Here is a 26,883-nt window from a genome sequence, read left to right on the forward strand (position 1 = left end):
CCGTACATTGCCTGACAGATGGGCGAAAGTGGTGGCTAGCGATGGACAATATTTTTCTTAAGGTATTTATGTATTTTGTGTTTGTACTACAGCTTCAATGTGTGCGTACCAACCGCACGAATTAATTCCTAGACCAAATACTATTATTAAAAACTGCACCAACAGAGAAATAACAAACGAGCAAAAGTGAAACAATAAATGAAGCACGTATTGTGCACACTGTTTTCCAAATTTTTATCATAACAATGAATCTTTCAAATAATTACTGATAAGTAAATAACTTTCAAGTTTCTAATCTATAAGTTTTTAAGTTATCCATGCTGTTTAGTCTGTTTCATATACTCTGAAAACTATTCAAAGAAGATATGCAATGGAAGAGTTCTCGTGTTAGCGCTCGTGCAAGCAAGACGTGTAGTACAATCGCTCCTACAGATTTGCTTTCATAACAAATATGTCTGATTTGTGTGGTAGTTGCAGGAAAGAAATTTCAGCCGTCAATCTGAAAGAAATTATTTTGTGTACCGGTGGTTTTGATAATTATTTTCATGCCAAATGTACATACTTGAAAAATGGTGAAAATATTCGGAAAGTACGAGCAAGAAAAAAACAGTGGAAGTGCAATGTGTGCAAATCGGGCACAGCAAGTGAGTGAAATTCAAGCAAATATGCCAAAAATTATGCAAATGAAAGATAATATTCGTGATCTAGAGAAAACCATAAACTTTCTATCGGACAAATTTGATGACTTTACTAAGGAAATTTGTGATCTAAAGAAATTAGTTAGTAATCTAACGAAAAAGTCGGAGACTTTGGAAACAGAAAACAAAAAATTGAAACAAGCAATTGGAACACTAGAGGACAAAGTAAGTGAACTAGAACAAAAGTAGTTAGATGAAACTATTGAAATAGTTGGAATTCCCGAGGCAAAAGAAGAACAAACCAATGAAATGGCAGTGAAGGTAGCGAAGGCAGCTGGAATAATAATAAAAAGTGAAGATATACAAAAATCCTATAGACTGCCCACATCAAGAAGAGACAAGCCCAAAATAATTATAGCTAAACTTTCTTTCAAAGTAATTAGGGACAACTGGATTCAGAAATTTCTAGCGTCAGAAGTCAAACCTGATTTCCCGAACAATCGAGTTTTTGTTAATGAACACCAAACAATCGAAAAGTGCTATACGAAACAAAACAGTTCGCCAGAAACAACCGTTCCCGATTTGTTCGGGTGAGTGATGGAAAAGTGCTTCTAAGGAATGGCAAAACATCCCGAGTGAAACATAAAAAGCTAGAAGATCTACAAAACATGCAAAACTAAGTGGCTCAACAGGACTGTCAACTTAACTCAAGATGGAACAGGTAATTAATGAAATTTTCTTATATCAAAATATAGACACTAACATCTGTAACAATATAGACTCTTTTAATGAATTATTTAGTGGTAAAACAGGGATTACGATTGTTCAATTGAATATTAAAATTGTTAGAAAAAATTCAGATGAATTTTTAGTAGTTTCAAAAATTGTTACAAAATATTGCTATAAATGTAGATATAATTGTCTTAGCAGAAATATGGAAAAATGAAGCAACTTGTAACATTAACATAAACGGATATCGCTGTTATTATACAAATAGATCTTTAACGCGTGCAGATGGAGTCATGATATTTGTAAACGAGCAAGTTGACATTGACAAGGTAACGGAACTGAATCTTGCTGACGCCACTGGAATGCGCTTACATTTAAACAAGGCAGAAGGTTGTAATATACTAGCTATATATTGCACTCCAAGTGGTGATGAGAAAGCATTTCTGCAATCACTAAATGATGAGCTTAAAAATTCATTAACTTGCTCTTTGCTTTTAAGTGATGTCAATCTAGATATATTAAGTGACAAATACTGTGAAAATATAGACACGTATTTAAACTTACTATACAGTCATGGTTATGTTTCATGCATAAATAAACACACTAGAGTTACAGAATATAGTAAGACTTGTATAGATCATTTTTTTTTTAAAGCACCGATGTCCACTGAATGTCACATCAGCCGTGTTACAAACAAGTATAACTGACCACTTTCTCACTAGTATAAATGTTCCCATTACAATGCAAAAGAGGGAAAAAATGTCATATGAAACAACAACTATAGATTATACTTTATTAAATGAAGAATTGAAAAAAATGTAACTGGAATCAGGTAATACAGAGTAATTGTGTTAATACTGCAACTTTGAATTTCATCCAAATGATGAAAAATTATATAAGTAACTTACGTATTAACAATAAAAATAAAAAAAAAGTAAGTAGTAAATAACGCAAAATAAAACCATGGATAACAAAAACATTATTCAACTCTGTAAGAGAAAGAGATAGATTAAGTCGTTTAATAATAATAATAAAAAAAAACGATTTAGAATTTAAGGAATATTACAGAAGGTATAGAAATAAACTTACACAATTAATAAAAGAAGTTAAAAATGATTACTACAGAAAACAAATTACATTATGCAATAACATGTTAGTAAATTATGGAAGGTAATAACAGATATTATAAAAATGACAAAAATTATGTAGAAATAAATGAACTAAACACTAAAAGTGGTCTAGTAACGTTTGAACGTGATCCAATGTTAATAGTTGAAAGTTTTAATGAGCATTTTTCCAGTGTTGAAAAAAAAAAAAAAAAAAAAAAAGAAAAGAGATTGATGATAAAATAATTTTGAATTTGAATTCCCAAATTAAAGTAGTAAACTCTATATACTTTACTCCAATCACTGAACAGGAAATTGAACGATTCATAAATGAACTATTACCAAAAACACATCTGGTATAGATGGATTATCAGCAAGTGTATTGAAACATACGAAATCAAATCTATTAAAACCTTTGCAGTATATCTTTAACCTAAGCTTAGAAACAGGTGTATTTCCTGATGATTTTAAGACTGCTGTAATAAAACCTATATATAAAAAGGGCTCAAAGGCTGATCCTAATAACTATAGACCTATATCAATCCTCAGTAACTGTGCTAAACTGTTAGAAAAATGTATAAAGAGAAGATTAGTTAATTTTCTCGAACAAAATAAATTATTTTCTTCAAATCAATATGGATTTCAAAAAGGTGAAAGTACATCAGATGCGGTATACAATTTAACAGTGATTGTTTGTAAAAATGTTGATAAAGCTGAAAAAGTAATTGCAGTTTTCCCAGACCTAGCTAAAGCATTCTACATAATATCACACAAAATTATCTTAAATAAACTAGAAAGATGTGGAATAAGGGGTATATCGCTATCTTGGTTTTTATAATTCGTAGCTCCTATCTGTATTGTTAAGGTCCCAATGTACCACATTCCTAGTTTAATCTGCTGTTTTCGGACTAGTTTCTTTAGCACATTCGTTCATTGCAAGGAGAAGCCCTTGCTCACTTCTCACGGAATTATGGCGATCGGTCTGCTCATAGTTTCTGGAGTATGCCCTATCCTTTTTCTCACCTACATTCCTTTCTCGATCCATTTGATTTAGCAATTATTTTTAAAACCGGCTGCCCACCTGACGTCAACCCCCCACTTGGAGGACCTGCCCTAATTCCAAAGTGCTATTACTTGTAGCCAAATGCTGTCCTGATCTAGGAGGTTTTATTTATTTATTTTTACAAGTTGTAAACCGTTTAATTGCTCTAGACTGTTAGTTAACAATATTATATTTCATTACCTGAAAACTTTTCCAGGTATAACCTCCATTCGATTCGCTAAACATTCTATTATTCATCATCCTTTGGTACTAACACAATATACCCAGGGTAATTCAAAACAATATCGACAACGTTTGGAAAGTAATTCCTGACACCAAGATACGGTAAAGAATACAGAATAACTTGGAAGTAGAAATGTTTCCTTCTGGCGTAAGACTAGTCGAAAATTTGTTGGAAAAGTGCAGAAACAGCAATAACTTGGTAACAAAATGTGAGATTGAAGTGTCCATTATTTTTAATCTACACCAATGCATACTGGATGTAGTGTAAGAGCAGCGCAAGGGTGATATGCAATGAAACTTGATTTTTTTTTTTTTAAATCAAAAGTTGAAACAGGAAAATAAACACTCAAAACGTTATTTGAACGAACAGTCTCGTTCAAGGTAGATGAACGTTATTAGAATTCGAGAGGAGAGATATGCATGTTTGATTGGTCTACTTTGTTTCAGTACAGAATAAAGTTTCGAAAAAGAAAGAAAAAAAAACTGAAATGAAACGAAGTCTTTAACGTCTCATGGTTATGCCCTTTAGGATAATGGAGAGCTGTGACAAATGAAAGCTAATTATTGCGGAAGAATTCGTGGAATGGAAGTGAAGAAGAAAATGGGAAAACTCACGGATACGATGTTGTCCACCACAAACTTTCATGGTCTAGGATCAAATCTAGGGACCCTCGCAACAAAAGTGAATGCTCTATCACTGAGCTAACGGACCCTCACTTTGGAGGAAGAACTATAATTCCGATAGCTGTATGGGTCGAGTAAATACTATGTATAATAAGCTAATGTTAAAAAGTACTGACGCTCAAAATGTGGAATTTGTAGGTTTTTTTTTTTTTTTTTTTTTTTTTTTTACTCTAGAAACGGTAAGTACGGTCTCAACGAATGCGACCGCATCTCTCCATAGGTCGCGGACGCATTGACGTGGGGCGGTGATTAAGGTTGTTTTTAATATATTTTATTATTTTTTTCTTGTTTAACGTCCTACGATTAGCACTAAGGCTAAGGGAGGTAATAATGATAATAAATGAAATGGTAGAATGAAGAAAGTGTGAAGAAATGGAAGACCCCCGAGAAAACCCACACACGGTGTTTATCAACCACCGCAAAGAACACTTGGCACATTTTATTTTATTGTTATTATTATTCGTAAGGAAGCTGGAGTCAATGAAGCTAACAAAAAGGGGCCGTAGTGTTCAAAAAGCTGAGAACTACTGTTCTAGGTCATTTGTACGGAAATGCAAATTACCTGAATAGCGTACAAAGACAATACGTAGATTCTATTTATTAGTTGTATTATGGATATCAAAGTAATTCAGAAAGCATGGTGGAGGGACGGGCAAATACAATTCCTGTATACAGAAGGTTGTTCAGGATAAGATGAAAGAAGTTTGTCGTGGCGTCATGGTGAGTCAAATACACTCACGGCTGAGCTACCTGGACTATGTGTGAGGTGAGGCCTGATGAATGAACATTAAGCCGGAGAGTGGGATCGGTACAGGTATAGCACTGTGGCTCACGAATTACTCGGAAGGCTACATCTGCGGACCGTTCAAGGTGGATTGGAGCCAGTCAGTGATAGTTAAGATCGGAAGATCTTGGTTTGGACATTAGTACAGCCACCGTGCAATACGTGATCAACCAACGTGTCGCACTATCTCCAGAAGAAGGGAGGCACCTTAGAAACGAGAGGCGGACCTACTGCAGCCGATCCGCCCAGCTGGCATAGAGCATGTAATTCGCTGTGAGATAATGAAGGAGAATCTCCAACACAACTGAGTTTAGGCAGGCAACACGGCATCTCCATAGGCACTCTACAGCATCATTCACTGTAACCTAGGACTGGAAGTGTGACATAAATCACGCCGACATGCTGACAGATCAGCATACGCAGCAAAGTTCACCAACGCCAGGAAACTGTATAAATGGTATCTAACAGGTGGCAAGTGGTGTGGGTCGTCACCCCCTGAAGAATGTGGCTGTATCTATATGCCTCCAATAAGGCACGCAACATTTTCTACCGAACCAAAGGCAGTGAGTAGGTCCGCTAATTTCAAGAGAACTTTCCACGCAGTTTCATAGTGGTGGCCGAGTGCTAGTCAGGGTGTACTTCCTCTTGTGTGGGTACCATCCAATGTGAAGGCCAATGCGGCTTACTTCAGGGAACATGTTATAGACCTCCTCTATGCGATCTATATCCCTTGACTGTATGGCTTGCGGAGCAGGAACGTTTGCACTCATATGAACAAGGCTTCCAGCCACACTGGTATCAAGATAGTGCCAATCTCATGTATTCTTGTAAAGTCCTAGGATGCATTACTCATAGATTTCTGTGGCTTTGGGCTTTTGAAATAGGGTCTCACTCTGCGCCGCCCATGTACCATTGAAGGCCTTTAGAGAGTCTCCAGCGCGACCTGGCAGGCAGTTACTTTTCATGTCCACCGACGAAACCTCCTCTGGTAGAAATTCCTGTGCACAGCCATCGTCTGAGCCCCGTGAGTGTCACATCGAGCAGAATCGGTGGTGGAGGAAAGCATCTGCTAACCAGGTAAGTACTTTTATCGTTCCATCTTACCTCGAAAATCTTCTATACATGATTACAGAATCCTATTTGAAGCAGACACGTACTATATCTACCTTTAATTATCAAGGTAAAAAAAAAAAAAAGAAAGAAAGAAAAAATAAATAAATAAAGAAAAAGTCCTTCGCATCAGACTAGTTACTAGCGCGCGCCTTTGATGCACGAGGTTTTGAGTCCGATTCCCGGTGGGAGAGCACTAAACGTATTATGGTTCGGATTCCATCTTGAAATGTACGACCACGTCTCATATAGTTTGGGTGTTGAAAGGGGATGCTATACTTCAACCAACACAGAGAGAGAGAGAGAGGGAGAAAGAGAAATTCAAATCTTAGATGTCTTATCGCTAAATTTATTCACTTTAGGTCTGTTTTGAGGTTATAAAATTCAACCTACTAGGTTTTCTGAATGGAACTTAGTTTTGAATTCCGGAACAGGAACTCGCTGGATTCGTCTGTTTCACTTCATAAAGTGTTTCGAATGTTTTTAAGATATGAATAATATCGAACTTTATAAAACATAGATTGTAAATACACTATCGTTTGTGAAAATAACACCATGAACGAATGAGGGAATTTTTCAAAACTTACAAAACTTGTTTAGCAGAAAATTACTTACGAGCGATTACAGTTTCAGCGAGGACTGAATGTAATTACACAGCATGTTAGAAAGAAAAGAATGCCTAAGATATCAAATTTAAGGACAGCTTTAGCTTCTACGAGTTATGACTTTAGGTTACACCAGTTACCAAAACTGTAATATATCTTGTCGTAAAAGCATATGTTATCCACTTGCAAAATAATCGATTTCTCCAGTCCAGTTAATTTGACACCAACAGCTATCATGAAACGATTGTTTTCGTACTTGGAGATTGTACAGTAACATGTAATGAGATGAGTTAGGACTTAGATTTCTGAGCTTTCGGCATCCGTCACGTTTGAGGGATGACTTCCCTCCGCGATCACACTATCCGGGGAGATGGAAGAAAGAAAGGACTGGGGAAGGAAGGGAGCGGCCTGCGACCTATAAATTAGGTACCACACCGGTATTTGTCTGGTGTGAATGAGGAAAACCGAGGAAAACCTCATTCAGGATGGCTAAGGCGTTTTACACTTTTTCGAACAAGTGCCCCCACCGGGAATCGAACTCGGGACCGCTCGCACCGAAGGCGAGAGCGTTAGCGACTACGCTACGCGGGGCCATGAACGAGATGAGTTATTGCAAATACTTGAATACTGTATATTGATTTTGATTACCCTCGTAGTTTCATAACATTTTTCAGATTCCATGTAAACTACAAATAATAATAGAAACATTCATAACTAATACCTTTGTTTAGAAGAGAATATTAAAGAATAAAAAAATAAATCACTGTTGGACTCATTTAATCACCCTTTTCGTACACATTTCAACGACTCCTTGTCCTCACCCTCGGTACGTGTCCTTTAAGGAATTTTCGTGTTTATTAGTTAACTCACATTACCGGTATCTTATTAGTTCATTAACTAAGATTAAATAATTTCTTTTTAGCTTGGTACACACCTAACACCTTTTGCAGCTTGAAATACATTTCCATGACATTTTATTTACAGTCAACACACTCCAAGTCAGAACCCTTGAAATTCGATGATACACAGCGGGAGGATACTTCTTGATGCCATGCCTTCAACATTCTCGGCTGCAGTAAAGTTCACCGCACTCCCTTTAGGTGGGCGTGGGTATTAACGTACGTTCAAAACTATTCGAAGTATACTGCCCCAAACACAAATCTGACTAGTGGTCCGGATTACAATTCAATATTTTTCGTCCTTCATAACCTCGGTTCTGCGCACGCACGGATACATAACAAAAATCACATACGTACCTAGAGCTGCTCTGTGTGAAACATTTGTTGCAGATGTTACACTTGTAAGGCTTTGAGTCTGCATGGATAAGTTCATGTTTCTTCAATGATGAGAGCTCCGCAAAGCTTCGACCGCATTTCCTACATCCAAATGGCTTCTCACCTGTCAAGAGTAATATTTTAAGTATGCGCAAAAAGTCAGTTTCAATTTATATAGGTGGTGTCCTGTAAATAATAGAAGTAATATAGATTTTTCTGTCTTCACGACTTTCATAATGAACTCTCAAACATATACAGAGGTTGATTAATTTATATTAAGCCAAAGTCAATGTGCAACTGTACCGTGCATGCGCAACCTACTGCCATGAAATTTCCACGAGGCAAGCAACAGTATCTTGATAGTCACGAAGTAGAGCAGTGTGGTTGAGCATAGTCTGAAGACGCCGAAACTGATCAGATTCTAAGAGGGGTTCATTATGGTCCTTTCTGACGCTAAGTTCACAGCGTTACGCATCGTTAAAATTTGTTAAGTGTGTAATTTTCTGTAGGCCGTGGCACTGTGAATTGTATTATATGGACATATGCAGAACAGAGTCCTGGGTCCACCACACTGATGCCAGCAGCTAGAAGCCGGCCTTCCGTGAAGAGAATCCGTCACTATTGTGTGTGATTTGGCGTATGGTGGCCTCCGAAAATCTCTCCACACAACGTGCGATGGCCAGCAAATGCCGCACATCGCAGATGACCATCAACAGGCCATTTACAGGGATTTACGCCTCTCGGTCGTTCGCAAGAGCAGTGTGCACGTGCTCAAACCGTCTCATGTGGCTGAGCGAAAAAGGAACTGAGGAACGTCATATCGCGAGTGATTAGTGGAAGTAAAAAAAAAAAAAATGAAATCTTTGAGTTTTACGTCCCACGGTTATGCCGGTTAGGCTAAAGGAGACGGTAATTATGAGAAATGAATGAAATGGTGGAATGAAGAAAGTGGGTGGAAACGGGAGAACCCCGAGAAAACCCACGCACACGGTGTTTGTCCACCACAAAGTTCACTTGGCGGGAGCTGATTAGTGGAAGTTTGTTGTTGGCCTTGATGTGGGGGAAGGGGGGATTTACCAAACAGACTGTGATACAGTTCGTGTCATTACATATGGACCTGTTGACCCCAAGAGCCAAAACACGTTCTTTCGTTTCCCAAAAGGGTTCATGATTGTGGCCGGTTTCTCGTACAGGGGCAAACTGGAGCAGAATGTTAAAATCAATATTGTGTACTAGCAAACTCATGTCCTAAATTAAATGTCAACATGAAATCCCAGCACTGTACAAACAAGAGATGAACAAAGTTGAACTGCACCAAGGCAAGGCATCAAGCCACATGGCGAAAGCATCGCTGGAATCCTATCGCCGTATGGAATAGGGAACTGGAATTTCGGCAATTCCCTTTTCTAACATCTCTATCAAGAGTCCAGATGCCAGCGCAATGGACTATTGTGCTTTCAGACTTCTCAAGCGGTGCCTGTCCCATCGTGGAGTCTGTACCGTTTCCGGCCTGTTGAAAAACCTATAAAGGGCAGTGAGATGCAATACTCATGGTCCAGCTGCAACGCAATCTCCTGCAATAAAAACTCCGATGCCAGGCAATAACAGTAGAGGTGGCCTGCAGATCGAAACACGTCATTTTCTAGGTAAGTGGTACATTCAAATTCGGCTTAATGTAAATGAATCAACCTCTGTATTTTACCCAAAAACAGTATACAAAGAATACTCCATTTGTTCAAAGCATTATAAGGCGTATATGATCCATTCCCATCTGAACAACCTACAAATCTGTCGAACCAGGTTTTGCAGAGCAACAAAACTGTACGCATACCTATATCTGTCTCTCCTGTTGTGTAGATAAGTGAAGGTGTTATAGTGACCAAAATGCCGCCGAAATAATAATAATAATAATAATAATAATAATAATAATAATAATAATAATAATAATAATAATAATAATAATAATAATAAAATCTTTTTTGGGAAGGTAACATCCTAGTTCTTTCCCATGCAAACTTCAGCATATCCCGCACAATAGAAGTGTCGGAACAATGCCATTGTGGTAGGGCGGGCCATGGTTTAAACTTATGCACAGCAACCATCTCTTCAACCCAGATTACCAACGAGGGCATCAATGAAACTTACAAGATCTGTGCTGTGGAAGATCCGGCATACGGCGGTCTATGAGAATCCATTATCACAGCATATTACTGCCAAACGATTACATGTGGCCTAATCAACAGTGAATCGATCAATTTATCACAAATTGACGCAGCAAAATGTACGGAAGGGCTGTATGAGCGTCATCTAGCTGCTGAGTGTTGGAAACAAGTTTTAACAATAGATGAACGATGGATCCATTTAAGTGACTGTGGAAATGTTACGCCCATAACCCACAGATGCGTTCATGAAAAAGATCTTTATGATTTTGTGCGTCAAAGCAAAGAAGTTCCATCAAAGGTTTAATGTTTGTTACTGACTTTTGCTACCAAAGGACTGACTTTCTAAGGTCCAAGAAAATATCTCAAAATCACTGCTGCTTATTACCAAGAACATTCCTTCCCCAGTTACAGACAAATACCAGCACAACCGCACCAAGACAAAATTTCATATCACACGGTCAAAACATCGCTGTTCCAAAGCGTGGCAGCTGCAACTGGCATCCATACTATTCCGCTGGAAAATATTCCCGTGAAGACTGTATGTTATACTCAAAGAGCTGCGCTTTTGGACTTCTTAAACGGCCCCTTTCATCACGTCGGATTCATACGATAGTCCATACCGGTGTCCATCACATCGAGCATGATCGATGGTGGCTGAGGGTGGGAATATCTCAGGTAAGCAAAAACTACAATTTGTTCCAATGAAAGCGAATCAGCCTCTGAATTCATTTTTATTTTAAAAACAAAAGGAGACAGTATCTTGCTATCAAATAATAATAATAATAATAATAATAATAATAATAATAATAATAATAATAATAATAATAATAATAATACAGCAGAAAAAGAACATACCACTACTCGCTCAAGATACAATAATGAAAAACTTTATTTTTAAACTTTTGTAGAATAAGAGTGCAGTGCACAATGGCGGCGTATAATTTTCCTCCACTAGGAGGAACAGCGTCATCGTTATGGGATGTTCAGGTGATCAAGCCGTTTGGGTGCTTGAATTGCTATTAGTTGGTTCATAGTGTGGTGTTCTTTAATTCAAGAAAGGAAAATTTTATATATAAGAAAAAGAATTCAAAATCATACCAATAGAAATAAAGTAAATGTAGAAATACATAATGTCCAGTTACAAACATACTTTACCAAAGAGAAAATACTTTTTTTTTTTTTTCATATTATTAGTCGTATGCTTACAGATATTGAAAAATTAGAAAGCTTAAAGGAAGATACAGTGAAACCTGTCTATGTTGGTCACCATCGGTTCCATCGAAAAGTGGCCAACTTAGACAGGTGGCCAACTTACAGAAAATAAGTGTGATTTGTGTATTTTTAGAATAGGATATCTAGTATTACTTGATTGTAAAATTTTAATAAGCAGTGGCACGACAGTTACTTATAAATAATGTATATAGAGTAATCATAAAAATATACAGTACTAGAAAATATTACTATAGTATGTTTAATATATGTGCATACTTTTCTCTTCCTGAAAACTAGTCTTGTACATTGGATTATTCGGATTGAAAACACAATAACACAAACAAGCATGAAATCGAAGCGTATGTACGCAGTTTATTGCAATTGATATTATAGCACACTGAGTTATTCAGATTGTAAACAAGAAAAGTTAAGTTATAAATTGAGAAATTCATATGCAATTTATATTACTTCTTTTCAGTTGTTACTGAATGGTGGTTAATTCTAGACGTATTTGTTTTATTCATTTTGGCACATATGCACATACTAATATTGTAGTTAACTACCTCTTGTTAATGAGCTAGAAGTGTTTCCCTCGGAGCAAAAGATGTTTTGAGAAAATTTTGAGGGAATTCATCTCAAAAACTCCGCTATCTTTTGACAAGCCGACAGGTGCCAATAGTTGACAATTGAGATGGTTAGTTTTAACCTTGAGAATTTTTCGGAATTACTAAAGCTCCCCATTGATGAGAGGAGTTGATATGGCTAATGGTTTTACCAAAAAAGACAGGGTAAACAAATACGTACAACCATTTCCTGAATTCCTGTACGTGCTTTTTCTTATTCACACCTTCCTTCACCACCCCTTTATGAGGGTAGTGTTCTGGCCGTTGACCTTCAAGAACAAATCGTGCGAATCTATGCTTCTTTGTGTCCAGTCACAAATACAGAACATCTGCCTCTCATATGGGAATACGAAAGAGTTAAGAAAAATAACAAAACTGTGTTTTGCGTGGCCAAGATACGCAGGTAAATTTATCATTATCATCATAGGATAAACATTGCTTCAGTGTGGCCAACTTCCAAGATAGACAGGTGGCCAACTTATAGAGTAGTAAGTAACGAATGTCTTATGGGAAAATGCAGGTTCAAGACGAACTAGGCCAAGATAAGCAGGTGGCCAACTTAGAGAGGTGGCCAAGTTGACAGGTTTCACTGTATATATAAACTCCAAACTGGAAAAACGTATTCAATCTCCTTCCAGTATTCAGCTTCTCTGAAGTACTTGCACAACATTGTTCTAAATTTCTGACTGAAAATAAGAACTATGTATGTTAATTTAGAGTCAAGAATGTTAAAAAGCGGCAATTTTCTTATCACGTAAGTGTATTTACTTTTTGTATCAAAATGGCATTTTTGCCATAAGTAACAGTGTTTACCGGGATCGGTCTTTTTAATAATTTACTATTTTGATACGCATATAAGAAGTCGATTTTTGAATACATTTTAATTTGTTATAAAATGATTCAATTTTGTAAATTGTTTAAATTCAGTCATAATAAAATAAGCTATTGTTTTAAGGTTATGGAAAATTCCTAAAATATTTCTAATTTTATTTTTATTTTCAACAGCCTTTCAATTTTAGATATTTAGTATGTTGTCTTCTATAAAGGTAACCAAAGAAGTTGTCTTTTTCACCCACTACCTTCGAACATCGATATGTCACCTAAGACGTACCTGGAAGATCAAAAATAGTCCCTATCAGAATTGACGACCTTGTCAACGTTTTGGAAGGCAATGGATTCCATCGCGGTGCAACTTGGTGGGCCATGAAGCGAAGAAGATATCAAGTTTGTCCAAGGAATGAAACAGGTGATAATTGGATGGTGCAATGTTCGGAGTGTATAGCGGATGCAATTGTGTTTCCAATCCAAGGCGTAGAATGGTGTCCCAGGTCATCTTAACCACGTGGGGTTTAGCGTTATCCAGTATGTCGCGATTCAGAAGTGCTGGCTCCAGAGTTTTGAGTTTTTTCTTGAACACGGCTCAACTGCTGACAGTACACAGCTGCATTGATGCTCTGACCAGCTGGTAGCAGGTTCCGATGTACGATTCCGCGAGCAGTCCACCAAACACACAGTAGGACCTTCTTCTGGTGGAGTGCTCGTTTTGGCTGTTTTGGAACCGGTTCATGGGATACTAACCAATGATGATGGCGCCATGGCTTCGTACAGGACCCACTTTTCATCACATGTCAACACCCTTTCCAGAAATGGCTCCTTCCTCAGATGAGACAGCAAAGAAACACAGGTGTCTGAAAAATCCTTCTGGCCCGGAGACAAATCATTTGGGCCATCGACCGAACTTGTAGTGCTTCCCAAGTTGATTGAGGTGCTGCAGAATGGTTTCTCCACCCACATTGAACTATAGTCCCACTTCTTCACATTACTGACTACTGTTCGCCTCAATTGCTGCCTGAAGATCCTTATTTTGTACATGTGTTGGTCTTCCGGCACGTGGTGCGTCTTTGAGTGTTTCGTCACCGTCCTTAAACTTGTTAAACCACTGCTGCACTGTCCGCGTAGTCATGACACCCTCAACAAAGGAGTGGCATATCTTCCGCCCCGCTGTAGTGGCATTTGACCTCAGTTTGAACGCGTACAGAATACACGCTCTTACGACGCTCTGTGGATGTCCCCGCCCATGTTCACTCTGTCCTTACGCAATTTCACAGCGTAACTGAACTGCCACAACCAGGGAGTATGTTGGATATACGAATTTTTTGCACTAGGAATTTGAAAATTTCGCGTTTCGTTTTTCATATTTCCAAATAAACTTTCGCATTTTGTAGCCCTTGTGGAAAAGAATTCCCTGGCATCGTTGCAAGTGTTCCTTTTATTCATAGTTCACTATAAAAATTAACCATTAATTACCTAAAAACAAAACATACTGAATACTTCACTTGACATTGTCAATTTCACTTATAAAAATTATATATTATTCCAATCACCCAATACTTCATACTACATTGTACCATTCCGTCAGCGGAAAACTAGCGTTTTTACATTAATGAAAACGTATTTTTAAAATTTTGCGTTATTTCGTGTACTGTTAGAAATTTCACGAAAAACTGCCAATTTCGCGTTTTATCGCACAGCGGAAACCAATGAAAATACAGATAGAATATCATAAAACACCAAGAAACTGAAAATTACTTAATTCTGACGCATTTCATTTTATCGCGCATTGCGAAAAACTCGTGCCTCTACTAATAGGTTAATTCGTTTTGTATTGTCTGAGATGAGTTTCCGTTACTTCCTAGTAAGCAATTCATTTTTCATGCACGTATCAAGCAATCTTTGTTTCAACTGTAATGGATCAATGCTAGTGGCATTGATCGGACTATATTCAATCAATATTGTCACTGATAATGACACTGATCATTCAAAATAACTGACAATAAATAACTATTTTTACCAAATACTGTTTTTTCTTTCATTACATTTTTCCATGGGAAAATCAGTAAAAAATTATCAAAATAAGAGTTAAATTCAAAACGAAACATAAATTTAAAAATGGACATGAATTATTCTGAGGCTCTCGGGCAAAACAGCGTATTGCCCAGTTTTTCATGTTATTTTTTTCTTTTTCTTTCTTTCTTTCGTCTTCGAGTTACACGTGTAAGGTATAGTTGTTGTATTCGTTATGCAAAACCATTATATCATCTAAATAAAGTGAGAAACTCCTCCTCCTTTACATATCCACTATTATGTAACCTCACTAAAATCAAGGCCAAAATCAACGATCTCAACACTTTTCTAAAAGTATTTCTCGTTTGTAACTCCGAATTTTTCATCTTCAAGGCAGTGGATAAGGTCTGTTGATTATATCAGCTTAACACAAAATCTTGAAAAGCGGGAGATTCCGATATTCATTTGTCGGAGTTTTCGCTGGCTGATTATTGTAGACAGAAACCCTTTGCAGCTACTAGCGAAATAACTCTGGACTTTGTTCAGTGCCTTACAGACAACCAAAATACCATTATCAGAAAAACACCGTTCGAGATCAAGGGAAAACTCTGCAAAATAACCAAGATAAACTTTCCTTCCCATCTGTAATTTATACTTTTCCCCTTTCCATCCAGTTTCTTTCTTTTCTCTCTCGCGCTCTCTCTCCCTCTCTCTTCCTCTCGCTCTTTATGAAATATTGTATTTATTTTTTATTCAATGCATTAATTTACAGCAGAGAGCTTCTAAACTGTTCTCAAAACAACGTGCACTGCCTCGATCAAAGTGCTTTACTTCTGAGTGATTCCTCAAGTCACCTCAACAGTGCTACCTTTCTCAAAATTCGTTCTAGCGAAACGCAACCGTTAGAATACCAACATCTCTTTTCTTTACACTTGTAACATGTATTTACTTTTAAAAACATGCGACTAGAATGAGGATTGCCTACAGATCTCTGGCTTAGTATGACGACGACGGACTTACTAGTCCTCTCCCAAACCAGACACTTTTTTTAACCGTATGAGCAGTGACCTGTATCTTAGATAATGAACTATCACAAGCGAAATTTAATGTGCTTGGATGAACATTAAGCTGGGTACCGTCGCGGATAACGTCTCGGCATAAGCCGGAGTTTGAATTCAATCGCAGCAAAGGTGCCCATTTTCATTATTTGAAATTAAGAAAAGTAAGTTGCTGACTGCACTTCGTGTGTTATACCACTTTCAGTCACGGAACTTTTTGAAACACTCGTTTTACAGTGTTACTCACCTAAGTGGAAAATACATATGTCAATATTGCTAGTTCTTAGCAGAAAGTATAATTTAAAAGCCATTTTCTTAGTTGTACGACGAAATTGAAATGATGTCGGTAGAAGATTATAGCACCCGAAAGTATCAGTCGCTAAAGATTTACATAGATTAATTTATTATTTGTTATGTATTTGTATGTAAAGTGGTTGTTTATTGAATTACGAATTTTTCATTTCTAAAATGTTTTATATATTGGTAACATTCGTTGTTGATCTCATTACCATTGCAACAGAGACCCTTAATATCAGAACATACTAAAAAATCGTGTAAAAGTTTGTACTTTCAGTGCAAGAAAAATATTTATAATCAATTATTGCAGTGAGATTTGTTTATTCATATTTGAATTATACGTACTTAAGTTCTACAAGTTTCGCGTGTCTGAAAACTCAATACCTACTTTTAATTTGATACTGCATAATTTTGGAATGATAGATTAGGATAACAATCATACATATTTCTCACATTTATGCTTCAGGTAACTGAAGACGTCCCCAGGCCTGAAGAAAGAAGATCGAGCCAAACTCAAACCAAGATGTGAAGTATAGAAATCAATTGTTCAAGAAGTAGTTTGGTGTGGTCTGAAACAGAATCAAATCATTGGGGTCCTTTGCTCCCCAAGCAAACTGTCACCTCAAATTCGTACCTGAACATGTTGGAACTATTTGTTGTCCCACAAATCGACGCCATGGAAACACTACAATACTACCTTTGAAATTATTTTCCAGCACAATGGGACACTCCGCATTTTGCTCGTATTGTTTCACGTGCTTTGGATGTTCGTTCTGGAGATTAATGGTTCGGACGTCAATGAACCACTCCTTAGCCCCGAAGAAGTTCCGACCTCACACAACTAAATTTTTTATTGTGGAGTTCTATCAAAAATATTGTGTAACTTAAATCGATAACATGAATTACCTGAAAGCAAGATTTTACTTTTTAAAAAAATTAAATAACTTTACATTACGTAAATAAATACAATAAAATAATGATGGAACTAATAAAATAATGTGGAATGATGTTCACTTTCCTTAGGACTGTGGACTGTGTAAATGTATCACTGACTGGTGGTCGCGAACCTCTGGGCTCCGTGCAGGCATACTACCAACAATCACTAACTCATTCACCAGACCAATCGTCCCCGGAAAATGGAACTCAAATTCAGCCCGAAGAAGATGGTTCCAGAGTATCTTCCATCACAACTCGAAGTTCGGCATCCAGGCCTGCAGTCTGTTATCCGAAACCCGTCGTGAGAAAGGTTGCGAACCACAAACTACCAACATCGGATGTCAACCTCCCAGCTGAATTTGCAACGATGACTACTGAAACTGAAATTTGTGTTATAATGGCCCTACAAAAAAAAAAAAAAAAAAAATCCAAACTGAAAATTTTGAGAGAACTCAAACTGAAAAAAAAAATTCACAGTATTCGGTCGTCTCTTACGTCGGTCGCACCAAGAAAACTTTTATTTGAAACCTGTGAAATCTCACTTTCCACTGAAAGTTAAAATTACTCTGATACTGCTCACGCATTTTGCACCTTGACTACATATCTAGATTTTACTGTATATGTTATTCTAACTTAATACACATTTTAAATTCCCCATTCTACTTGAAAAGAAAATTGTCAGATTACAACTTCTACATTTTATTGAAGAAACATTTTGTAGGTTTATACAAATGCTACAGCTACATCTTGAACAATTTGGAAGGGAAAATGTTTTTAAAAAAAAAATCATCCATATTAATGGTTCTACAAGTTTATATATGATTTCAGGTTTAACAGAAAAATCTGGCAACATGTATTTCGAGGAATAATAATAATAATAATAATAATAATAATAATAATAATAATAATAATAATAATAATAATAATAATAATAATAATAATAATAATAAAATCATGTTGATATTTGAATCATGTTTTTTTAATTGTACGTTAGGGACAGTATCTTTGTTAAAGCAGTATGGTCTAGTTTCTAGTGAAGTTATTTTTCTCTTGAATTACATTGTCAGAATGTTACTAAATAATACTGGGAGAGACTTGTACTCACAAGGAGCACCAGCCTGTCTATTGCGACAACCAAATTAAACATTAAAAACTTGCCCCGGCTTATCCGCGTAGGACCCGTGTTCACATGATAGATGGATGTGATCGCAGTCCCTAGGGAAACAGAATTTTCGTTTTAGAACTGCATGGTAATATCATACACGAACACTATGCACATGCAAGCCATCACTTCGGTCCAAACAAAATTTTGAGGTTAAGCACAGTAAACCACAGATTTTCGTTGCATCTTTTCAGTCTTACTGAATAGTAATAAATGTTATTACTTACTTTGCAATTTGCACCGATTTTCTTCCTGAAAATCTTCCGTGGTGCATTCCAAAAATTATTACCAAATTTCAAACTATAATTACTGGTATCAAACCGTCATGGCTGCCACCGCCAATCGGCTTCCCCAAGGAAATTTGCTTTGCTACTCTGCTCCACCGTCCATTGAGCGTCTCATCACCAAATCCATCCACTTAGTCCGATTTAGTTGACCACTAAAACACAGTTCACACTATATTCAGTAAACTCTGAGGTAATTTTCTTACTTTCTGCACAATTTATGGACGAAGAACTAGATTTTATGTCCGATCTCCAACACGGTTTTAGGTAAAAGACAAAGAATAACAAAGAGAAGAGAGCTGATTGATCCTTTGGTGACGCAACAGAAGGATAACACCATAAAATCTCGACATATCAAAAGAAGCCGAATCAATGATAAAATCTGGAATGAGCCTCAAACGAAACTGAGATTTCTTTGCTCCAATGAAAAATAATTTCTATCTAAACAAAGGGATGTGCCAAAAAGACATTATGGACAAATTTTAGAATGAAAATTTTTGAAGAAATTAAAGAATTAAATTTTAAGAGTTTCCTTGCGAAGATTCCCTACATTTAAATTCCCTTTAAAATAGTACAAAATCTTTAAGAAACTACAAAATATACACCTTTGAATCCACATAACTTACTAATAAAGACAAAATATGCAATAATAATAAGATATCACGTTATATGTAATTTTATGGACACTACTATATTATTTTGACGAAATATTTCAATTTAAAGCTGAACCCTAAAATATAATAATTTAAAATAATTTTCAATTGTCTTTCTGAAACTAAATATGAACATGAATATGCAGGTGATTCAAAAAATCACGGATCATGATACATTATACTTAGGTATTTGGTCTAGGAATTAATTCGTGCGGTTGGTACGCACACATTGAAGCTGTAGTACAAACACAAAATATATAAACACCTTAAGAAAAATATTGTCCATCGCTAGCCACCACTTTCGCCCATCTGTCAGGCAATGTACGGATTCCGTGGCGAAAGAAGTCCTCATCCTTGGAAGCGATCCAGTCAGAGACCCATGTTTCGATATCTTCTGAAGAAGTAAACCGCTGTCCAATCAAATCGTTGTTCATGCAATCGAACAAGTAGTAGTCCGAAGGAGCAACGTCTGGTGAATACGGCGGGTGGGGTAAAACTTCCCATCCGACATTTTCTAAATAGGTTTTGACCGGTTTTGCGACATGTGGGCGAGCGTTATCATGTTGAACAATAAGTTTATCATGTCTGTTCTCCCATTCTGGTCGTGTTCTGGCCAGAGCTTGCTTCAAACGCATTAATTGTCGTCGATAACGTTCTCCATTCATAGTTTCACCCGGTTGCAGCAGCTCATAGTACACCACACCTTTCATATCCCACCATATGCACAGCATAACCTTTGCACAGTGAATATCTCGTTTTGGTTGTGATGGACCTGGTTCACCTGGTTTCACCCAGGCCTTTTTTCGTTTAGGGTTTTCGTAATGGATCCACTTCTCATCACCCGTAATAATTCGATGCAGAAACCCCTTTCTGCTCTGTCGTTGAAGCAGCAATTCGCAAATGGTTTTTCGTCTTTCAACGTCTCTGTCTTTCAATTCATGTGGAACCCAATGTGACATCTTTTGAATCATTCCCATGGCTTTCAAGCGTTTGGAGACTGTTGTTTGATCAGCGCCTAATGCTGCTGCAAGTTGTTCCTGCGTTTGACACGAATCCTGCTCGAGCAATGCTGTCAATTCTTCGTCTTGAAATTTTTTTGGCTGTCCAGCTCGCTCTTGGTCTGCCAAGCCGAAATCACCACTTCTAAACCGTGCAAACCACTTCTGACACGTTCGCTCAGCTAGAGCATGGTCACCATACACTTCCACCAAAATACGATGACTTTCAGTCGCACTTTTCTGCATGTTAAAGTAATGCAGCAGGACACCCCGCAAAAACACTTTATCAGGCACAAATTGCGCCATGTTCACTTAACTACAAACTGTTGTTGTTGACGCTTTAATCCACTGCCCTATACTACGAACGATACGCGATGACAGGGGTTTGCAACACATGTGTGGATACACGGAACTGTGGGACGCTCCGTTCGTTGCGCCATCTCTTGTCCACCCGCAGGAATTAATTCCTAGACCAAATATAACGTAACAAAGAATTAACGAAGCTTTTGGTGTGAAATCGATTATTGCCCGGACGCGTGTCAAAAACGCACTTTAACATGTTTTTATCGTGGTGCACTGGATTCTAATAGCACTGCAATGGTTTCTGAATTGAATAAACTATTTCAGTTGTCAAACAATATGAGCATCACTCAACCATTCAAGTGCCATAACTCCTGCACAGCAACCCACGAAACCCCCACCATTCTTTCTCGAAGACCCTGTGGTACAAATCAATACATCCACCATCTGTATGTTCAATATATTTTATTATGATCCCAACAGAAAATTCATTCTACGTGTATACTTATTACAAAAAAAAAAAAAAAATAAAATAAAATAATAATAATAATTATTATCAGTCGGAACAATAGTTGTTATATATATTCCCCATTCTATGTCCAATGTAAATTAATTCCACGACTTTTCTTCTAAAATGCACTTAGAACAAACAATTATTAACGAAAACCAGAATTTTTAGAGAATAATTTTTTAGGGAATTTTTAGAGGTTTCAGAACTCTCAACAAGTTCCATGTTTAACAACTTCAACATTCCGTCTGTGTAGACTGCGCAATGGCACTGCACGATCGAAGGATTGATTAAATACTCAAGCGTGGACCTCACAGTAAGTTAGACCGAGCCGGCCATGAAATGAACATTCGGAAAGGCTGATTCGTATTTCATTTACGTCACATTTTTTTAAAGTTTCACTCAGTGCAGATACAGGTAACTTCTGTAACTTAATTTGCATTCTGAATAAAATTTCTTTTACATTGATGTATATTTCATTGAGACATGCTTATTTATGTAGTAATTTCCTCGTAGATAGTGTCCGATGAAACCAAAGTGGATAGTTGATGAAACTGTTCAACTTAATACTTTTTACAATAAAAATATTATTTTGATCAGCGATCAGTTTAAATCAAATTTAAGAAATTTCTTATTAAACCTTCAAACGCATAAAATTACATGGAGTTGCTATTGATTTTTCCCTTACTATATATATATCGGGTGTTCTAAAAATGGCGCCCACGGACTACAGAGCACTATTTTACAAGTCAAAACAACGCGGAAAATATATATATATATATATAATTGTATACCTTTCGGGTCCTCGTCTAGGGACGCGAATTGCACTATGTGGCAACGTCGCAGATAAAGAACCATAGAGCAGAAATAATGATAACAGGGATAAAGTAGAATCCATGAAATAATTATATTGATTCTTGCCAGATGACAAAGTCAATACACGTTGACACTAGCGTAACAATCGACATAATTGTTTGATGGCTTTGTAAAGGAATACTAATAGTTCCAAGTTACTATGCGTGTTGCCACATAGTGAAACTTTTAATTCCCTATAGCAGCTGAAGCAGAACCCGGTGGATATACTATTATATAGCATTTTCCATTTATTTTGACCTGAAGAATAGCGGCTCCGTGGACGCCATTTTTTAAAACACTAGATATATATACACAGGGTGACCCAAAAGTAGATATACAGTCCTGTACTGATCTGCTCACTGTATTTGTTGGGATATAAGTGCTGTAACAAGTACCTGCACATAACAAAAGTGTAAAAGATGTTTAAAAGAAGAAACAAATAATAGTGTATTGTTTAAAATTCAGATTATATAGTTTTAGCTGAGTTGTACTAAGTATTTGTTCATGGTTCTATATTTTATAAATATGTTTTTGTTTTATCAGCTTTTAACTGAATTGAGGTTGTAACTGAATTGTTTTAACTGAATTGAGATTGTAACAAAGTATACATTCGTATTTACAATTTGGTAATGATTGGTTTTCGTGAGAAGTTATATATATAGCAAAAATTATGTCGTTAGGACTAACTAGTAAGCTTAACGTTAATAGTAAACGATACGGTTAAAGTGTATAAAGCAGCATTCACCACAAACAAGTTTTACATGTGTAACAGTATTTCATATCATTTCTTATTGTTATCAAACAGGTAGACCGAGCTTCTATATTATTTGTTCTTGTGTTTTTACTTATACCTTAAGCCCGGAACAGCCGAAGCAAGTAAACCCATAGCTAGAATGTTATACTCGATCAATGCAGGGGTGTGTACCTACTTTTGGGCCACCCTGTATATATATATATTAATAAAATTGGAGACTAGCTTAACCCTCAAACACAACACAAATAGCTGTCAAATGATTTTTCGACGTAAAATTATAATAATAATAATAATAATAATAATAATAATAATAATAATAATAATAATAATAATAATAATAATAATAATAATAATAATAATAATATTTTCATCCATGATGGTACAGACAAAATTCTATCCTTGTTCAACAAAATGCTGGAATGGGCAAAGGCGGAAAGGAAGCAGGGAAATGTGCAAAATTAATATGCCACAATTATCTCAGGTTATTATATTGGTTGCGCATGGATTAGGAAATCTTGTTTTACCTCAATATTGTAGTTTCCCCACCTTTGTCAGTTATTCATGAGTTGAGTTGATTTTGAGTTTAACGTCCCTTGCAGCAGCGAGGCTTATGAGACGGGACCTACTGATTAACGTGGAATCCGAACCACATGAGCTCCCGCCGGGAGTCGAATGTCAGTTATTCACATAGTACAAACATTCTGAAAGAATGGTGTTATCAAGGTGACGATTTCTAGTGTCCATACACGATTATAAACATACTTGTTAGCAGCTATACTATTTTGCTTGAATTCTTATATTTACACACAATTTCTGTAGTTTATGCATTAAAAATCTTCTGTTAATCTAAATAAGATAGCTAAGAACATAAGTAAAATTTTTTTGTTACCTGTATGAGTTCGCACATGATTTTGAAGATTCTGATTGGTTAGGAAGCCTTTACCACAGCCCTCCATGGGGCAAACGTACGGTCTCTCTCCAGTGTGAGTCATCAGATGCACTCGAAGCCTCTGCAGAGTGTAAAAGGTTTTACCACAAGTAGCTGTAGGACAGACATGTGTTCTCAGACCCCTACAAATGAGAAAATACGATAGACATTAAATTTCGTTAACTTTTTTAAATAATAAATCTAAAATGCTTGAAAATATTACCTTCTTTCTCACTATTTGCAAGCAAGTAGCATGTGCATCACTGTTAGGAGTATGTGTCCTATTAGAAGAAGACAATGCAATTTGTATACCATCTACTTAACATAGTTTTTCCTTTTCTTTACATAAATAAACAACCTGTTCTTGCAAAAAACTTCGCTACAATTTTGGACTACAATCTCATTAGCCATACTGTTGTTGTTTTTGTAGAATTATAATGAAAAATCTTGAAATATACTTCACTCAATTTTATTTTAATAAGAACATAATTAGCGGATATCATCAATTGCTAGGTTAACAAAAATGAAAAAAGAAAATACTATGAAAGTAACATATGTCTAAATGGTACTGTTATAAGAACTACGTAGAGCCTAAATACAAACTCAATCAGTGCCATAAAGATATATGTTCTTTACCAAACCAATATTGGAAAATAGCCTTCTAGCAAAATGAAATATTTGAACAGATGTTCGATTTATAATTGGTTTTTAATGAATTTCTAGTAAACATTAAGATCGTGTGATGTATTTGGTGTACTGTCGTGAAGTGTGTATACAAGAAGTATACGGTATATTGCTTTCATCAGCCTGCGCTTATAGGTGTTGATGGATTCCTTCTGAACCTGGAAATGGTTCATCCTCGGATATAGATTAGTCAAGTTTGCTTGAGTTACTGCTTTCCAAACAAACTGAAGGTATTTGAGGTACATTAGCGGAGTTTGCTGCAGTCACTACTTTCCAGACAAAATGAAGGTTTTTGAGTTGGTGATAACCACAACTCTAGGTTAAAAAATTGTTTAAAGGAAGGTTCAGTAAGAGTTATCGTTGCGCACTTCGGGTTTTAGCTCTTACGAAAGAGGTTCTTAGTCTACTAGCAAATAGCAGAACAACTAGAGACCGATAGACTGAGTTTCGGAAATCCTCAGCTATATACTGCAAAATAGATAATGCTATAAACATGGAAAAGTACTACTTGTTGTGTTCCTAATTTAAATCCTAGATGTTCACAGAAAATTGTCAGTTTGAGGGAGAAATACGTTCGTCAGTATTATGTAAAAGGAAATCATAACTATTTTTTTATACCAATTGATGCATATACAGTATTACATGACATAAATGTTACACAACTGGCATAAATAACAAAATTCACATTTGTAGACAGCAGTGTATGAATTCTGTTTCTGTCTGAAAGCAGACAGAAAAAAAGAAAACAGTGTGAAGTAAATAAAATACGAGGGTTTTGATTAATGATGTTACAGTTATAAATTACTGATTTCATCTTTGATATTTAAGATGATTCTACCACAGTATTATTCGCTGCTAGACACTCCCCTAAGACGAATCCGTTTACGCAACTTGAATATATTGATCTTTGGCATTATACTTTGCCTCAAGTCTTCCACTTCTTTTCAATTCCCCTTTACTTCCAATTTCCTCATTAGCGAATAATGCACACTTGTGCTGAATATTTTGAGCTTTTTTGGAAATTGTTCCTCACTATACCCTTCGCTCTCGAAGCACAAATGGCGCTGTGAGATTCCACCGTTAGTTCCTTTCTTTTAGCCATCCTACAGTAGAAAATGTTTAACGTTTATTATGGCATGGTCAAGCTTTCACTTCTTGAATAAAAAATATTATGATTGAAGATGTAATAACAACCAGATACGAGATTTGTCATGATGTAATTATGTCCTCCACTTTCAGTATGAATTTCTATTGCGGCTATTTACACTATAAATAACAATAATACTTTATATTGAAATTCACGTAGTTAACTCTTGAATCATCCTACAAGGTACGCCAAAAATCTTCTTTCATCGCAGCTTGAACATACGATACTAAAATGACAACGTAAATTAAAGTAACTACCATCAGTCCGGACATACATGTGTTTCAACAACAGTCTGCAGTCTCTAGCATTACGGATGCACAAGCCTTTGAGATTTTTTCCTTGAGATGTTTCATGCCGGCTTCACGTATTCTAATGGACGGAAATTTAGGAGCATAAAGTCAGGGATCTTCATTCAGTTCTAATGGCATTATAGCGTCCTGCATTATTTTAAAAATGTATTTTCACTTCCAAGCTTTTGGCTCTCCCCTAAAGCCTTGCTTACGTAGTATAAAATAAAAGTAACAGAAATATAACTCAAGCAAATAAAAATGAATAGACTGACTGAGAAAAAGCAGTAAAGATACACATTCTACTATCTATTGTAGCTATTACTCCTCAAGTTGTAGTGTAACTCGCTGTGAATAAGTGGGGTCAGGTTGTGCGTTCTTTTGTTTGGAAACAGACAGTGTTTCTATTATTAATGTGCCAGTATTGAATGCATTTTTAATAACTGTTCCCCATTTCTTATTTAATCAATTCGTACCCATGTAAAATCTTATTTATTTTAAACATACTCTCAAAAATCAGTCTCTGTGCTTCGTTTTTAGCTTCAGATAAAAATCCTTCATTTTACATTATTGTGCTGCGTTTCTTTTAAATATTTCGAAAAATTTTAAACCAAGTGTTCAGTTTCAACATTTCTAAGATGTTCTTTGACACATACTTTTTTTTTTTTTTTCGTACCTTTATAACTATCCAAATACCTGCATATTATCTCATAGATTCCTGATTTTTCATTGATATACTTGTAATCTCTTAAATTAGGTACTAATATTTTTGTTTAAATATTCAGATGTTTTAACGCTGGTTATAAACCGTACTGTGAATTAAAAAAAAAAAAAATGTCAGTCTGGGAAACAAGTAGTTCAACCTACTTTCTAAAGACAGCCTCGGTTTCAAGTCTATCGAATCCTAAGTTACTTTTAATCCAATAGTACCAACTTAAGAAAGCAGATACAGGATATCCATTCAGCCTGTCAATCC

The 26,883-nt window shown here is 36.3% G+C and overlaps 1 protein-coding gene across 3 annotated transcripts in view; it reads right to left on the bottom strand.

Annotated features, from left to right (window-relative positions):
• Positions 1 to 26,883, bottom strand: part of LOC145664365 (uncharacterized) — a 68,548-nt gene that overhangs the window by 20,256 nt on the left and 21,409 nt on the right. For all 3 annotated transcript variants that reach the window (XM_081731005.1, XM_081731007.1, XM_081731008.1), the window contains exons 4-5: positions 23,751 to 23,932; positions 8,198 to 8,339 (exon numbers count right to left, since the gene is read on the bottom strand). In XM_081731005.1, coding sequence (XP_081587131.1) covers positions 8,198 to 8,339; positions 23,751 to 23,932 — 324 coding nt within the window. The remainder of the gene's footprint in view (positions 1 to 8,197; positions 8,340 to 23,750; positions 23,933 to 26,883) is intronic.

This window comes from Thermobia domestica, chromosome 11 (assembly GCF_964235325.1).
Source record: "Thermobia domestica chromosome 11, izTheDome1.hap1.1, whole genome shotgun sequence".
NCBI classification, from domain to species: domain Eukaryota; kingdom Metazoa; phylum Arthropoda; class Insecta; order Zygentoma; family Lepismatidae; genus Thermobia; species Thermobia domestica.